This window comes from Anser cygnoides, chromosome 9 (genome assembly GCF_040182565.1).
Source record: "Anser cygnoides isolate HZ-2024a breed goose chromosome 9, Taihu_goose_T2T_genome, whole genome shotgun sequence".
NCBI lineage: Eukaryota > Metazoa > Chordata > Aves > Anseriformes > Anatidae > Anser > Anser cygnoides.
This window is the reverse complement of record NC_089881.1, coordinates 18,117,545-18,135,790: the sequence shown is the minus strand read 5'-3', so window position 1 is coordinate 18,135,790 and position 18,246 is coordinate 18,117,545. Positions and strand designations below refer to the sequence as shown.

The following is an 18,246-nucleotide window of genomic DNA, read 5'->3' as shown; positions in this document are numbered from 1 at the left end:
GAACATCAAATGCAAGTTTTCATTCTGATGACAAAAATTAAGCATGACCATGCAAGAAAAACACTGGTGTGTATCTGAAAGCAGCTGTTCATGGCCTACCTACTGCTGCCGGTCTCGTAGTCTTTGGTGATGCTCTCTTTGGGGAAGATTCAGGGTGTGGAGCAACAGGTTGTACTGGCCGGGTCTGTTTGGCTGCCAGTTTCTTCAGACTCACTTGCCTCTTGTCAAACATTTCTTGTACATCTTCTAGTTTTTGTAGAATTCTTTGGGCATTGGCCTAGGCAAAGAAAAGGCAAACAGCAGATGGTTGTCAGTGCTGGACTAAGCAAGTTGAGATGACTTCTGTTACTCAGCCTAGGTGTACTAGAGATAAAGATCATGTTGTAGCTTAATTCAACCCAGCCCATGCATTCTCCACAGATCTATATTTCATGGAGTAGGACTTGGTGACTCATGAAATTTTCTAGCTCTACCCTGAAGTATGTGTTGTTCTAGGGCTGCTCATATGAGTAAAACTTATTGCCCTAAGTGCTCACCTCTGTGCCCTTTTGCTGTAGCAAAAGAGGCATATTTGAGCAGACCCAAAGATATAGTCTGGTACTCTCTCATGTAGAAGGCAATTGGTATTTTGATATTTGAACTTAGAGCATATGTATTTGAGGGGTTTTACCTTTATTTCAGGGGTGAGGATCATGTCAAACTGATTGTAGAACTCCTTCGGGTTAGAAAGCTGGTGTTCCTTAGCTGTTGCCAGGAACTTTTCAATTTCAACGAGTGCGGTTTCAGCTCCCTCTTGTGACTGGCACTTGTCCACAGCTTGGGAAGCTAAGAGGTAGATTCCAGCTTCACACCATTTGCTTGCCTTTAAAAAAAAATCAGACAACAAGGACTCCAACATCACCGACAGTCCATATTATGAAGCGTTGCTTCTACCACCCCATGAAATACAGATTTGCCCTACCATGTTGCTAAAGGGAATGAATGTTTACTTCATAGCATGGTCCTGGTCAAAACACATCCCACCACAGATACAGAACAATAACAAATTAAATTCAGCTCTCATGGGATAGATGGATGGTCCAGTAACACACAATAATATTCTGAGGAGGAAGAGTGTTACTGTGGTTGCTGCAAATCAAATCTTTCAGCTGTACTACCTCATTTCAGTGTTCAGTCACACAATAATTCAAAACACCAAATTAATATTTGATCTGTATCAAAACTCCCCAAAACTTCCTAGGCCTATTACACTCAGTTAAAAATACTCCAAAGTAGGTTTTCATGATGAATTTCTGGTACTTCCTCTTAGGAATTAGGCTGAAATAGAATGTAGACATACTCAGAGCATTTAGCTTTCTATTCTAGTCAGATCATATAAAGTCGGATTAAAAAAAAAAAAAAAAAAAAGAAGAACAAGTAGTAAGCTGTTTATTTTTAAGCATATTTTTATACATTTGTTTCTTGTTTCAAATTTAGGCCTAGTTCCATTCTTTCTTAGTTTAATAACCTACTTTTCATCATTTTAAGATCATAATTATGAGAAGCTACTGCTCCAGTTTTTATGGTAACAGTTTCTGAATGAAATGGAGAAAAAAGTAGTAAATCTTTGTTCTCTTCATCTTAGTTACCTGTGCTTATAAAAGCATTCATTTTCAGTAGAACCGTCAGTAGGGCTGTTCTCTAAAAAGGCTCACTCACCTTATCTAACTGTTGGTGCAGCTCAAGAGACTTTCCCAAAATATCATACTTTTTCTTGGTCTCATTGGTAAAGTCATCACAAATACGCCTGAGTTCAACACACTTTGGTCTAATGGAATCGACTGCATAATGGTTGTTTTGGATGAGCTGTTCTCCATGGAGAGCTAGAGTCTGGGCTTTCTCCAATGGTTCCTGTGAAATTAATGAGAAACAATCCAAAGTTAGATCTTGAAATTACACATGTAGTAAAGATAAGCCATCTCTGTAATCTGTGCTGTAGCCTGGAGGTAAAGGTTTGGGATATTCATCTAGCTGACATGTTTTTCAATTTGCATTGAAGACCAACTTGTTAGTCAGTATTACTTCTTACTATTGTTCTTCCTGCCTCCATAGCCTAAATTCAGAGGTGACTACTTAAACAGTCTCAAAATCATACAGAGCATGTATCTACATAAAAATATTCCACCGCATGCTTAACCGAAGTTAAAGATTAGTAGGGCAGCACGATATGGAGAATGAACCAGAGCAAAATCGTATGACAAATCATGTTATCTCAGGCTTTGTGGGCTGAGCTCATATCTGTAGAGCTATGGATTACAAATTCTCAGAGGAGCAGGACATCACATCTTCACAGAGGGGCAGAAGATAACAGGTTGGGTGTGGCAACTTTTAAAACCACTGCTCAGGAGTGTGAAGGTCCCCTACTCTTTTGCAAGGCAAAGTCAGAGTGAGTTTAAACCGTTTATGGCACTGAAACATTTTCTCTCTTCAGCTATTAACCATATGCTCTTTGCTGAATACTTGTAAGTACAGAAGAACTTTTCCCATTTCATGGGATGAGTTCAAACTACATCAACTATTATTGGTTATTTGCTTCACTGGAGTACAAAAGCTGTCTGTGATAACATGTCAAATACAATAATATTTAGTGCTTTAACATGTATGCTGTGAATAGATCATAACTGAAAAATCACCTAACAGCACACAACAAGAGGGGACAATGAAAGGAAAATGTAAGTTACAGTAACTTAAATTTCTTTAGATTTCTACAGAACAGATGAGCAAAGGTGACTATTTCTAAATCTTAATCCTATGCTTAAAAAAGATCATCAGACCATCACCAGCTTTTGCATTTGTTCATGTGCACCCTCCTCTGATTCAGCTTACTCATTTGTTCAATACTTTCTAATAATACTAAATGTGATGCATATTATATATAGGTGACTAACTGATGGAATTGCAAAGTTCAAACGTCTGGAAAAAAAACCTAACGTTTATCAGAAGGCATGAGTGTTCCTGAAACTGCTATAAGTTTGAACAGAATGGTCTTAAATGGTATCTGGCCAAGGGAACCTGTTAAGTCTTCCAAGTTTTTCACATTCCAAAGATGGCCCTAACAATGGTATCTGGCCAAGGGAACCTGTAAAGTCTTCCAAGTTTTTCACATTCCAAAGATGGCCCTAACTTTTCTTGGTTTGAAACGCAGGTATCTCAACTGATTCTAGATTTCCAGGTAACAAAACAGAACTACTGAATTTGAACAACCTTGGTTTCTGGAAATTAGGATCAGAGTTTCGCAATTTAAAATAATGACCCATGAGAAGAGAGTAAGTGTCACAGAATGATAGTGACAGAGAAGCATCTAGATGATCAGCTGGAATACAGTATCAAGCACAAACCTGTCCTTTCTCTTCCAGTTGTTTCTGTTCCCTTAGGAGGTGTTCTACTCGAGTCACACTGTCTCCAATGTCAGAAAAACCTGCTTGTGCTTCCATTAGATTATCCAGTGTTAGTTTTACCTAAAGCAAACGACAAAAAAAAAAGTGTACCCATCACAAGATGATCATAAAATTATAACAAATCTATGAGTTCTAAACATTTATCTCCATCTTTTAGAAGAGTCTGCATCTCAAGTTTAGTCTTTCATCTCCTTTCAAAATGGAAAATACAAGGCAACAACCAACTATTCTCTGAAGAGCTGTCCCTGGTTCTCATTACTTATTGAGACATGCAGTTTTGAAGATCCATAACTCTAGAGTCTATATTACTCTAAGATTTGTATTACTTTATCCTTTGGGCTGACAGTTGGGCTTTCCATTTTTATTTTCCATTGACCTCAGTGGGGTTGGACGCTTAGCATCACAGAAGAAGTGATATTTGGTAAGATCACATATGAATACACAATAATTTAGCATGAAGCTGGTGTTTCACGTTTTGGGCCTAATGCTGTAAGACATCAGATAATTACCAAGAATTTCATTTTTGAATATTCATTTCGTATTTTATAATGAATGGCTTCTCTCCCAATCTCTTTTTTAGGAATGCCATTATACTTCTACATATAGGCAGTTTGACCTTGTTTACCAGAGAAGACTAGACAAAACCAACCAATGAAGTACCTCTCTAAAATCATGTTCGAAGTGTCGAAGCTGCAAGCATTGTTCTAGTTTTAGATGATGCTTGGTCCAAAATTGATCAAAAGCCTTTTCTGTTTCATCCAACTGAGCCAACAACCTGTTAAGAGATTAGAGTGAAAACCACTTATTTCCTGCAGTTCATTTCTTTTAAGTTACACCAATTGATGGCAGAAAACAGGGTTTGGAAATGATGGGGAGCCTACACCTACGTACGAAGCAGAACAAGGTTTTGTGTCAGTTTTCCCTTGAGAAAAAGAGAACAAAAATCGAAGTGGGACAGGCAAGAGTGTGATGATGACTGATAGCTACACGGATCTACTGTGCCACTTGTAGCCCTGCCTCCTGACCTGCAACTGGAATACAGACCTGTTTCATGTGCTGGCAGCCAGAAGTGGCTGTCTCTCCCCAGCTTCCATCTAGTCTTCAAAGATAATTCACCTCAGGCTGATGTAGATTGAATACAATGCAATTATTAATTTTTAGAATGCTTAAAGCAGAACTGTACAACTTGTTGTTCATTTTCTTTTTTGCCATCAGAAATAAGCAATGGTTGAATCATTTTTCCTAATCCATCTCTCCTAAACACAATGGATTAGAAGCTCATAATGCCTCCCACTGACAATGTTTCATTTCATGGAAATAATGAAACACTTATTCACAAAAAAATCAGTATCAAGTGTCCCACATCTTGAGTGAAGTGTCAAACACCAGACTATGAGTCATCCTCACAATCTCTATGATCTATTGAGTATATTACAAAGTAGAACAGTTTCAACAGGGAAAAAAAAAGAAAGGAAAAGAAAGAAAATGAAGTCTTCTCTGAATATCCTATTTTTCAATAGCTGGCATTCTTCAGGCAGGCAGGAAACCAGACCTGGTCTTCTACAAATGCAGTGTTGGAACCATGAAGTAACTGGGGCAAACACCAATAGGTCCTTCCTATTCCTCTCAAAAACAAGTCCTGTTTTCAATCTATCCCTGAAAAATGTGTTTTTAATCAAAGCTAGTTGTTGAATTCAAGTTGAATTTGCAAATTCCTTCAGAATGACTGATTAAAGGATTTTAAAGTATTCAGTGAAAAATATCAACTTTACTTTTGGCAGCTTTGTTCCTGCTGAATGCAGATATACTGAAACATTAGCATAACATTTCTCTTTCTACTGCCTCATATGGAACAGCAGAAACTTCTACATGGTGAATAAAAGCATTATGGTAATAACTAGCATTGTAGGAAGGAACAGAGATTTCTCTCTTTGTATACATCTGTGAAGGTGCATGTTTCAGACTATCATCTTTATCTGTTCCTCCCTCCCCCAGTGTTTCCACAGAAATACACAAGCATATACTCTTTCATCTCACATGGATTCAGATGCCACTTTCTAAGCAGGCACAGAAATTTGGAGGATGTAATGGGGAAAATAAATTCCACATTAAATCCTCCACCAGGTAGGTAGTGGTCCAACCAAGAATTACCATGAAATTCAGGACTTGTTTGAACTTGCATTGCCAGTTTAATCAAGTAACTTCCTCAAAGACATTTCCTTCTCTGAGTTATGTATCCAATAAACCCTGAGTGACTGAATCAGTTGGAATGTATAGCTTGTATATTTACTCCATTTAAATGAGGACATACCTTACATTTGCATTTCTTAGGCATAAATTAGCAACTTGCCCAAGGTAATCAAGCTTCACTAACCTTTCCACTGTTGCCACATTTTCTAGTTCATCCGGACTGAGTTTGCTGTTGGCACTTCGGGTGACTGGCTCCCTAATACATGTCAGAAGGGTGGCCCCCTGCTTCACAGCTAGTTTCAGCTCATCCTGAGGGGCAAAAAAAAAAAGGTATATATTTATGCTAACAACAGTCCCATCTCTTAGGCAGACAACATAGTAATGCTAACCTAATTTTGTAGGTATTAAATACTTGGAACAAAATATAAGCGCTTCACAACAATGACATATCTTTCTAGGAATGCAGAGACTAAATCTACTCACTATGAACAGTAGATATATTTCTGAGAAAAGGAACATTGCATAACTTCTGAACAGATTGCATTTTTGACCGGGTAACTTTCAGAATAAAATACTCTAACACAAATCAAATGTGTGCTGCCAATTGTTTAGTCAGCTGAGACACTGCTGCGACATTGTGCTTCTTAATGGAATTTCCTTAAACAACACTGTGACATGCTGAGTCATGGTATGCCAGCTATCAAGGAGTCAACCACAGAACAAGGTGTCTTCCTAGCGTGAAAGATGAGCAATGAAAAGGACAAAATTGCTCAAAAATTAATGCCAGCTGAGGAGTCTCCACTTCACCACACACATCTTGCATAGATCCGTTCTGAAATCCATTTTTAAGTCATAAGGGGATGCCTGTGAAACAAAATCTTTACTACTTTCTCATAAGGCAAGGATTCCTGGTCCTCCCCTGTTACCAGTACTGAAGGAGACTGCACAAAGGAACACCACCAAATCTTTGGAGATAACGTAGTTCATGTCAACTGCAATAGAGCAGGCTAGAACAATACCCTGTTCTATCATTCCTGAAGCTGTGTAGTCCTTTTTCATAGCTGCATCAAATCAATCTCCTGAACCAGGTTTTTCTCCTCTTCAGTAGTTTAGATGATGGACTCCCAGATGATGGCAGAAAGAATTGTTAAATCAAAACCCACATATTACACAAATGGAGCTGTCATGAGACAACATTCACCTTCAGCTTGCTGTGATGGTCAGTGTGTGCGGACAGGAGCTCCTCTGTGCACTGCACATCGTTGGGAAGTTCAGTCTCTGCTAAGTCTGTTCCAAAGGTCTGCAGCATCTGTGCTGTTGTTTTCACTGTCATTGCAAAGTTTTCAATGGCCTGGAAAAGCAGGAGCATAAAGTCACAGACTGCTTATTTACTGCACGTTAGCTGTGTTTAGCTCGTCAGACACTGTGTTGCAATGCCTGTAAAGCTGGCCATGCTGCTAGTTTTGAGCAGATCTGTTACAAGTTACAGATTAAATCCTGTGTCACAAAGGATCTTTTCAAAGGCCTACAAAGTATTACCATATCCATGAACCAGATGGAGAACTTCCAGAGCTTAAATGACATAATGAAACCACAGAGGACATCAGCTTCAAAGCCCAGACTGGAACTTCAGATCCTCTGCCAATGCTTGCTGGGAATTTCTGTGGTGTTTAAAGATTTTAATTAAGGCTGTATTTAAGTTGAGGAGACACCAAAAGGACATAAGCCAAAGCCTTTTTACTTTTATTTTTATACAGCCATTGTTTACTTAGCAGCAATTTGTCTCCCCCTTGACTTCCCAAACTGTGCATCTCCATCCTGCCTATCTGTTCCTGATGTATTCCAGTCACTCCCTCCCATCCCTCCCACAAATACAAGAACAACTTACTACAAATATATTTAAAATGCGTAAATTCATTGGAGCATTGCTGCTTCTTGGGTGCACTAACACAAAACTCATCCAAATTTTGTGGTTTTATTGAAGAAAGTGAAGTGAAAGTGAGAAAGGCTTAATAGGAATGCTGCCTTTTCAGACTAGAATATATTGTTCGGACGTATGAGACTTAATTAAAACCTTTGTATCTTGTAGCAAGTAACGACAAGTTTTTTCATGATCATGCCCCAGTTTCTTTAGGGATAATCAAAAATTGTATTGTTCTGCACAGATCTATTCTTTACACTTTTTGACCTAAACCACACAATATTTTGAGTCACTCAGTAGCACTGGGGATGCTCTTACACCCAGTCAAACAATTATATAGTTTTTGCAAGCTGCATTCCCTTCTCCAGCAATGATGGGAAATCCTCATTTGCAATCATGACAGTTAAAATTACATGGTGTTCTCTGTGGAAAACAAACTGGAGGCAGATTGGTGTCCAGAAGGCGCAGAAGTTACATTCCACATCATGTGATCTTAAAGCATGCTCCAGATGAGGCAATGCTAGCAGAGTTCGTAGCCTTTCTCCTTTTTTCGCCCCCATAAATTCATGCCCATGTTCAGCAGAAGCAGTACACTCTGACATACGCTCTGGCTCAGTGTTTATCAGCTGTAGCCTGCTGTTCTCAGCAACGAAATTACTGGATTACAGCTGGCTAAAATGCCACACTTCTGACTGCAGCACAGATAAAGCCATCCACGACAAAGAGCTGTTTACTAAGAACCTAAAATGTACTCTGTGAGCAAGAAAGCTCACAGGCTCCCAGCCATTCAAGAAAGCAGAAACAAAGACCAATGTTGTAAGATTGCTAAATCAATACTTTCTAGCAACAGCTTAAACCTGTTTCAGAAAACAAAACAAAACAAAACCCTGGCAGGACAAGATATGAGAGTACTACGAGAAACAGTAAACGGGATGAAGACACTGCATCAGCAAGACTGAAGGTCAGGCTTTTTTCAAGGTGCCACACAGGCCAACACTTCCCTGATGACAAACTTCTTATCCAGCAGAGATGACCTGGCTGACTACACCAGGCACCATGAGCTAAGCAGTACCTCAATTAGTAGCATGGTTGTCCCCACTCATTCCCATGTGTCTGAGCAATAAATTGCTTCATATTCCTATAGTGTGACTGTGGTTTTGTCTTCAAGTCCCTGTGCTTGGTAAAAGCTGTTGAAATAAATGTAACCAAAAGATCTTAGGGTTACACGGGCACACTCACCTCAAATCTTGGCTCACTTTTATTTGCCTATTTTACCAAACTATATGTTCCTGCTCACAATATCCTCTTAGGTACTATTCTGTCCCTCATAATTAGAGACTTTCCTGCCTGTGCCTCATCTTACCCCCTTCCTCATTTTTTTCAAGCCTTTAGTGGTTTGAAAACTCACATGGATGATTCCTTCAGTCATGCCTCCTACAAGGACGGTTTCATATTTTTGATACTTTTAACCTGTAGGCATGTTCACATTCTATCTCAATCTTATCCTCACTGTTTTCAGCAAACCTAGCAAGCCAGTGTTAGAGGAAACTCAGAATCCATGTTTGCATATTTAGAAGCCTGAAACATTTGGTAATTTTCAAGAAAAGTAAAATTTAATCTTATAAGAACAGCAAAGCACAGAAAATGATAGCAGGAAAGTGACAAAAGTGATCTGACTTTATAAGAGCAGTGGTTTAGAACACAGAAAATACTGAAGTCCGATTTAAAAAAAAAAAAAAAAACTAACAATGATCAACTTTGACTTCCAAGCTACCTCAGAAAAGCTTTTTCTGAATGTTACACCTAGCTATGGGTCAACAACAAAAAACTCAAATCCCAGGCTGCTCAGAACACAGCAAAACACTGGGGCTACTTAGATGCGAGCTCTAACATACCAGTCTTGCAAGCAGACCCACAAAGACTCATGCAAGCATTGCACACACCCTCAGGGAAATTAATTCATTTTCCAGGACGAGGACTGAGCTCTGCACCTTTCCATGTAGATAGGATGGGACAACATTTTGGCTGATTATCTGCCAAAGATTGGGGTCTGTTTTTTGTAAACCACCACCTTTTCTGGGAATCATAATGAAATGTTTGCATTGTTTTGAAGTAGCCACTGAGATATATTAACCAACCCAAAATGGAACAAATAATCAAACCTATAACAAGTTTCCTAAAGGCAACACACTAAATAGTCTTTCTGCTTTCCTACAATTTTATTAATTATTCTCAAGTTACTCAAAATGAGAGCCATCTGGAACAAATGTTTACATAGCACAGAAATGAAAACAAAGGGAAATAAAATCCAATGTCTTGAGTATTTTCTTCTCTTAAAAACATGGATATAATTGCTCATTAAAGTGAGAATCCTGACCTTTCATTCAGAACACTGTTACAGCATATGTTCAATTTTGACCATGAGCTGCAGGCCTCTGAATCCATCAGTTATTCAAAAGATAAGAAAGTGCCCAAGGGCCTTGCTGAATAATAATGTTATGACACCGTAGGCCCTAGTCCAGGTCAATTACTACTTCTGCTACAAGCTTTTGGGGTACTTACCTTCTCTGTTTGAGTCATGGATCCCCTCTTTCCATGAATCCCTAGTAAAATGTGTAGGCTGAAGTGCAGCTGAAGAGTTACTACCTAATGGTTGCTCTACATTTGTCATCTGAACACTTGTGGAGGTAGACATGTAAGAACAACACCAACACTCACAGTTCGGTGATGTATCCACTGACTGTGGCCATACTCCAGGGTTCCTCCCAGCTCCCGCGTCAGCTGACTTTTGTCAATATAGCCGTGCAGATCAGAGACAGAATTTAACATGATGATCTGAAACAAATGCAAACACAGTGGACTGAGAGAAATAATGAGCCCTTTCAATCATTGGTCTTAGGATCCATTTTCTTATTTTAAACAGTCTCCCTACCACTCAACCTGCTTAATGAAAGCAAAAGCATCTTCTGGTAAGCAGTATTACCTTTTGGCTACCACTGTAAATCTTGCACCACAAGTGGTTACACATATAATGCACTTAATTTGGTCTCGTTGTTCTAACAGCTAGAAAATACACCATGACTTCGGCAACAGAAAAGCAAGATGTTGAGCACGAATAACTAGAAATTTTTATCCTTTGACTTTAATATGTTAAATGTATTTTTTTGTTCTGTAGTTTGAAGAAAAGACAACTGGCTATGCCTGTTAGCACGCACTAATTCCGATGGAGCATGTTAAGCATGCTTGCAAGCACTGTAGACAGGGAGATGAGCCCAGCTGTGTGGAAGGTATATATTTCAGGTTGAATAAGGGCTCTAAGAAAAGCCTTGAAACAAGCCTGGACAGGCTTTTGGTTGATCTTTTTTTACAGAATCGTCCTAGAATAATTCAGGTTGTCTCTAAAACAGCTTCTTTCTCCAAGCTAGGTCAGATGTGAGATCAAACCAGGTTGTTCCGGGCTTTATCCAGCTGGGTCTTAAAAACTTCCAAAGACTGGGACTGTGCAGCCTCTTTGGGCAGTCTGTTCAACTGCCTGATTATCCCCATGGTGAGAACGATGTTCCTTATATCAAGTTAGTACTGCCTTTGTTCACTTTGTCAGCTCTCTCTTGTCCTCCTGTCATACACCACCTGGATGCTCTCAGAAACCTGCTTAGAGGGATTGGAAAGCTGCTGTCCAACTATATTAACCCTCACCAAGCCTTTCCTTTTCCAAGCTAGACAAGCCCAGCTCTTTTATCATCTTCCTATAGAGTGGATGCTCCAGGCCCTGGCCATCTTGATGGTCCTTCACTGAGCTCACTCCAGATTAACAACTTTCTTGTTACCAAAATTAGACACATGCAATCTAAAGAGAGCCAACTAAAGGGGGACAATCATTTGTCTCAATCTGCTGGCTATGCTCCTGCTAATGCTGATATTGTTAATAAAGGATGCTGATAGCTTGTGTTGCTGCCATCGCACACTACTGGCTCATGTACAACTTGCTGTCTACCAAGTCCCCAGGTCCTTTTCAGCAGAGCCGCTCCCCAGACAGCTGCTCAATCCGATGGTGATTTAACCCAGCATATCTACTTCATTGAACATATTTGCAGTCTGATAGCTCAGGTAAGCTCCTTAACAAATGCACATCATATTCTTGAAGCCACTCTTTAATGCTCCTGTTCAGGCCTTTTCAAGGGGGCCAAATAGATAATGCCACTCTCAGTAACTTCATCTGCTCTGAAATTGAGCTATGTATGCCCAGATTTATTTATTTATTTTTAGGATGGGCTGCAAACTCAGCTAAAAAGCCCCTACAGAGATCATGGCAGACCCTAGGGAACTTAGGAGACCCCTAGCACAGCACTAAGCAATTTATTATAGCATCAGGCAGATGTAGGCAGCCTATATATAAGGCTATCTGCAGGTACATGGGCAGGAGGCAGGCAGAACTAACATAAAGCACATCATGCTCTTAGTTTTTCTGCTGTCTAAGAGCTATGTGGACATACCAAAGATGGCTCAAAACCTGAATGTCCAAAAAGACCCTAAATTAAACTTACCTCGATTTTTCTGCCTGTAGAAAGGTATGCTAATATTTAATACTTAATGCAGTGCCTGATCCCTGCCTACAATTAACTCCTCTTCCAACTGTGATAGTTTCAAATTGGATTTGAAATGTCACTCTGTCATTCAATAAACTGCTAAAAGTAGAAAAGATGCTGAATTGCTAGGAAATGCTATTTCTTGATGAAGTTCTCCTTTTGTGGGCTGCAGTTTCTGGTACAACAGTTGCTATGGTAACTCATGCTGGCTTACTAAGTACACGAACATCCATTTTTAAAGTGATATAAAATTACAAAATTTTATTTTGTAATCAAACACATATTTTATCATCAATTTTGCATTTTAATTACCAAAAAGCCACCCTTGCCAAACTACAATCGGCGTGGAAAATTAACCCACAGTAACAAAATGAACGTTCATGGCTCCTTTTCTGTATGCACTGTAATAAATGGTCTGCTGTGTCCTACTAGAGCAGAAGCAGGAAGTGCATGAACTTCAAACCTAGGTACTGACAAAGGTAGAAATTGTTGGAGCGGAATCATGGGTCTTTTGCAAAACAATTTAAAACCACAAGCAAAATCCAAAACAATCATATGAAATCACTCCAGTAAAGTCATTGTGGAACACAGTGTGAGTCAGTTCTGGGATGAAATACCAGCAATAATCATCATTCATGTTTATTTATAAAACACTTTGAGACCACAGACAAACATGCAGCTGGGAACAACTCCAAAAAGAGCTCTCATAGTATAATGTAAAACTCTTTCAGGATTGGTAACCTTCTTCAAATCACATTCTCATCAACCTGAGCATATGCCAAGTACATAGAAAAAGCAGTAAAAAGCATGCTTTGAATCTTGAAGGGGTGGAGATCATAAAAAGCATTAAAAATAAGCAATACCATGTAGGCTCTTAACAGGGCACTATGAGATTGTCAGCAGTCCCTAGCGCAGAAGTAGCCCTAGCCTTTCACTTCTCTGTAGTGCTAACCACTTACTTTTGTCACTGGAGTGAGATCTACCTCTGCCTACATCAGGGGAACAGCTCCACCAAGTTAAGATGTCACTACTTAACCTGAGTCACATTTTGTAGCTGGACTGATCCTTCACATGGGAACCAGTCCATTAAAGTCCTGTGAGGCATTCATCAGTAATTAACCCTTTGGCATTCCTGCAACTGATAGTAGAAAATCCCACAAACACAATTTAAACAAACCATTGCTACACATACAAATAGGTTCTGCTCTTTCCCTGTATATTTCTATCACTGGAATGAAATAAAAAATAATTTATCTGATCCAGATAATGGAGTTAGTTGTAAATGTGCCTACGTGCCTCTCAAAGCTTGTTTGATCTCATTCTGTTTTCAGTTTAGGTTTTGTTGATCTTGTATATACCACACAGACCCAGATCACAGCCCCAATTGCCACTTGTAATCAAATTTTAATTACTGGGTCATGAGAAATTGCTGACGCCTAAGAACTGCAGGCATGGAGATAAGAACACATGGACAAAAAAAATGCATGCTTACCGGTACCTTCATTTTAAAGTCATCGCGATAGAGTTTAATGCCAATGTCAGCGATTGTCCTTTGGATAAAGCGGGAGGGTCGCAGGACAAACACCAGCTGCAGGTTTCCTGGAAATGCTCCCTGCAAAAAACATAAAATTATTAGAAGGCAAAACTCTGCCTTGCAGGGAGGCCAAGGCAATTTTCAGCCAAGTGTTTGCTAAAGGGGGTAAACCAGGGAGGACATTGAAACTTGGCCAGTCCAGCTGCTAATGATATCAGCTGTCCATTCAGCACAACTCCAATGTCAGTATCCAAAGCCAATGGAAATACCAGCCCATGGATTTTACTGCCCAGCCATATATTGCTTTCTGGAAGGGATTTAGCACAGACCTCCGAAGTTCCTGCACTATTACCTTTACCCTTCCTCCTCTCAGGTCTGAAGCACAGCAAGCCTCCTTTGCACTAACACACCTTAGGTCTCCCCACACCCCCCTGCCTTTTTTTTTTTTTTTAAACTACAAAAACTGGCTACCCATGTTGGACTTGGTGAAAGAAGCAGGTGGCACAAATGAATTTCCCAGACTGACCTACCTTCTCACTCTGGAAAGATTTTAATCTTTTTAACCTCGCTTGTTTTTCCTACATACAGGCACTCAACACATTCAGCAGTCATAGTCCTGCCTGCAACACCTAGCCTACACCTCTCACACACTCCTCTCCTCTGTGCTCATCAGCATTAAAAGAAGAACAAGAAGACGGTAGCTAAAGAGAACTAAGAATGAAAAACAATTGTCTAAAACTCTTGAAGTAATTTAAAGTAACCTTGGTCATCCCTTCATCCTAAACCTCTGTGTCTAAGCACTTGCTCCTCATACACCACATGTTCTAAGTAAAAGATGTATAAAAACAGCTGCTTTTATTAGTACTGAAAAAGTGTCTTAACTCTCACTTTCACAGATGAGATACAATGAGCTATTAATAGTTTCTGACAGAGATCACTTGCTACCACACAAACAAATCCACTGGGATCTGTTTCTTTCACAGACAAGCCACGTAGTCACCCCTCAATGCACAGAAGGGATTCTCTGTTAGATTCTTCTGGAAACAACTTCATATGACTAGAATTCATACTGCAGTCAACCAGCACATGAGGAATTTGTCCTAAATTCAGCAGTAAACAAGGCTGCATTTTCTGTTACTGCAGTTCCTTTCTCTCCTATTTAAAACTCATGAGCTTCGGGACAGGAGAGAATCTGCATCCATAGCCAAAAAATAGAAACTAAAAATCAGTACATGTGACTGTATCCTGTGCTGAAGGTTCAGCAGATAATTTTAATTTCTAGAAGGTAGATAACAAAGGCATGTACTTACTGCTATCCGTGTCAGGGATGCCTTGACTGCACTCCATTTGTCCCGTCGTCTATCGATGATGATGATGAACCCGATGCTGGCAGCCTCCAGACTGCAAAACAGATTAAATAAATATGCTGGGTTACATGAAGATACTCCCATCCCAATGAAGTGTACAGCAGCAAAACTCAGCCTCCATCGGATCACCCTTTAAGCCCATTACAAAAGTGCAATGTACAGCAGAAAGAATGAATATTTGGCAGAAATTCACATTAACACAAAAGCCAGGAATTTTTCTCTTCCTAGCGTAAGGCTACCAGCTTACACAAAACATGAATATTTTATTTGCTAAATCTCTCAGCTGCTATGCTACTTTGTTGCCAAATCTAGGTGATACAAATAATTCAAGATCACAGATTACATTGTGCTAGACTGAAGGCAAAGATCTCAAACCTTGCTTTTTCTCCAAATTAATGCAAGTTATTAGACACCCCCTTCAGCCATCATATATATATAAAAAAAAAAAAAAACAGCATGCTATATATTTGCTGCAGATCTTTGGAAAAAAGATTCAAAGGAAGGCACCAAAGAAATTTTGCATATTGCAGATTGTTACAGGAAGGGTGTGAGAAACTAGTTACAAAAATCTAAACCTGTGGGTTTCTTAAACTACCCACAAATCTGCATTGATTTTTTTTATTAAACTGCATCTGCTGACTGAGACCAAAAATTGCTTTGGAAGACTAGTGAGCATGAAAGGCCCAGGCAAATCACCTTCAGCGCCCAGAACACCAGGAAGCATCTCTGTGCTTCCTCTCCTGCCTAATGGAGACACGTAGAAGGAGGTCAGGCATTTTCCCTCTGCCTTGACAGTTGATGTTGCTGCACCATAGACAGGGTGCCAGGAATTCTGGATATATCTCAAATGTTTAGCAAACTCTTTAAAGCAAGGGGATTGAAAGCCTCAGGTGAAAACAGAGAAGGTTGGGGTAAACTTGCCAAGAGTTTGGGAAATCGAAAGGAGCACAAAGCAATATGTCATTTTCCTCCTTTGTTCATGTAATACATGTGCAAGAGATTGTAGGGTGCAAATGCATTTAGGAAAGAAAAGAAGGGAGATGGGAAAGGGGAAGAAGGTTTTTCGGTTCTTCATTCCCATTTAATACCTGCTGGCATATCACCCCACTCCAGGCAAAAGGCTGGGGTGGTGTGAATCCCCGATCCTCGGCATCAGAGCTGCATCCCCCTGGTCACGGTGCTCTGCCAATCCCTGCCCCAGCAACAACAGCCCCAGTTTCTCCCTTTACTGAAGATGAACCTGGCAGCTACAGCCACCAATCCTCCAAGTAACTACCATCCCATAAGGCAGAAAAGCCATGGAGAAGCTGTCAGATAGAAACACCCAGCCTCGTGGCCTAGAGAACAGAAGACCATTCAGTCAACGCTGACTGCTGTCTGACCGTCGAGTCCACAGAAATTTGGCTTGTTAAAGACAGGATCGTACTCATAAATACTTGAAAACTCTCCTACAACCTATCCACCAGTACAGACTAATCCAGAAAAAAAGTTTTCAAATATTCAATACCGGTAACACTGACGTTTGTCACAATCCAGAGCTTCACAGAACAGTCCCAGCACGCTCCCTGGCCTCCTGTTGAGGCACAAACTCTTTAGCCTTTCCACCAGCAGTTCATGAAACGCCTGCAGAAACGGCTGATCACAAGATGCATGCCCCACATAAGTTTCTTTGCTCTTATAAGGAATACTGATACTGATCTAACTATCTGGTTAACCAGAGCCAAATTCTAAAAAGGCGAATCTTAACCAGTTATTCCGAGAGAACAACGTTACAGTTCAAAATTCACGTTACATAGAGTGTGTTATTCTATCTGTTCTGTTATTTAGAACAAAGTTAAATAGAGAGGGGGAATTAAGTCAAGGTAATTCTCTTTTCAACAGCTACAGGTTTAGATGACCTTGGAAAAAGCTGTCTCTTTACTAGGCTTGATATAGTTTTGACAGCCATGCCAATTTTTGTGAACCGTGTTAAAGCAGGAGGGGAATGGGAATGTAAGAGGACAATTTTGAATCAATCACATGGCTCACCAAAATACGACCTCTGCTCTAAAGAAACAGAGAATGTATCATTGCAATCAGCATCCAATTAGGTCTTCATAGCTCAGAGTCACAGAATCAATTTGCAGCTGTTGAATATCACTCAGACAATAACTGGATACACAAATCAAGTTCAAATCTGATGCAACTCCATTAAAACCAGCAATTTATAATAAAATGACCAAATAGGTAGGCATGTTTAGCTGAAGTTAACAAAATGCTGATGTTGGTCTAAAGAAAAATATTATACACCTAATATCAAATTAATAAATATGAGAAAAAGCTGTTCTTTGTAAAATTTATGATGTAGCTAAGCCGCAAGTAATTCTATCCATAAGCACCACATTCACACAAGCTGCCTGCACATAGAAATTGCCCTGTTTTGCCCATCTGCCTGAGAGGCTGACTAAAGGCTCTCTAAAAGGAGTGCACATGGAGGACTGGAGGCCTAAAGGAGTCCAGAATCAGACCCTTACAATCACACCTTGGTAAGCGAGCTGCAAAGGAAGTAACTGACATGACAGCATCTGCCAAAGGCAACAAGTACAACCGTGATTTAAACAAACACAAAAGTGGTTGTGCCAAGCAAAACTTGCCTCTGTGCTTCAGAACTAACTCTTAAGTCCCGTCTTTAAAAGTCCCTCAAACATGTAGAGAAGAAATCGCTGAAAAGAAAGACCTCCCCTGTTTTCTCAAGTACATCTGCATGACCTAGCGGTTAATTTTTTTCAAATGTTCTTCTGCCACAGGGGGTTGTAGCAGCACAAACGCATCCAGGCATCAGATGCAGTAACAAAAATTAAATTCATAGATAATATGAACGAGGGCTTATGAAATATAGATTCAGACAAGAAAATACAAGAGAGAAGCAGCAAAGGAATTTTCTCATGAAATTGGGCTTGGCGAGAACAGTCACGGGGGAGGGCTGGGAATAACGCACATATGGGAATAGAAACATTGCTCATCAGTTGCCACCGCAAATCACACGGCTTCGCAGGCCAGTTAAAGAGATAGACTGGGGAAAGGAAAGATGAAACGGATACTGATATACTGGAGTTATACTTGGATTGAAATAGAGAAAAGAGCAAAGGAGAGCAGTTAGTGTGCAGCCCCGCCGTGGTGGGCTGCTGCCCGCATTTCTCTTCCATGGAGACCAAGCAGAGTAACCCCGGCT

At 40.0% G+C, this 18,246-nt stretch overlaps 1 protein-coding gene across 20 annotated transcripts in view; it reads right to left on the bottom strand.

The window, feature by feature from the left end:
* Nucleotides 1–18,246, bottom strand: part of MCF2L2 (MCF.2 cell line derived transforming sequence-like 2) — a 167,538-nt gene that overhangs the window by 92,648 nt on the left and 56,644 nt on the right. For 19 of the 20 annotated variants that reach the window (XM_067002231.1, XM_067002239.1, XM_067002230.1 and 16 more), the window contains 10 exons: nt 14,979–15,069; nt 13,627–13,746; nt 10,267–10,383; nt 6,829–6,978; nt 5,812–5,936; nt 4,098–4,212; nt 3,378–3,497; nt 1,699–1,890; nt 671–862; nt 100–277 (listed from right to left, as the gene is read on the bottom strand). In XM_067002231.1, the coding sequence (XP_066858332.1) occupies nt 100–277; nt 671–862; nt 1,699–1,890; nt 3,378–3,497; nt 4,098–4,212; nt 5,812–5,936; nt 6,829–6,978; nt 10,267–10,383; nt 13,627–13,746; nt 14,979–15,069 (1,400 nt within the window). The remainder of the gene's footprint in view (nt 1–99; nt 278–670; nt 863–1,698; nt 1,891–3,377; nt 3,498–4,097; nt 4,213–5,811; nt 5,937–6,828; nt 6,979–10,266; nt 10,384–13,626; nt 13,747–14,978; nt 15,070–18,246) is intronic. The other variant, XM_067002229.1, reaches the window with a different exon arrangement.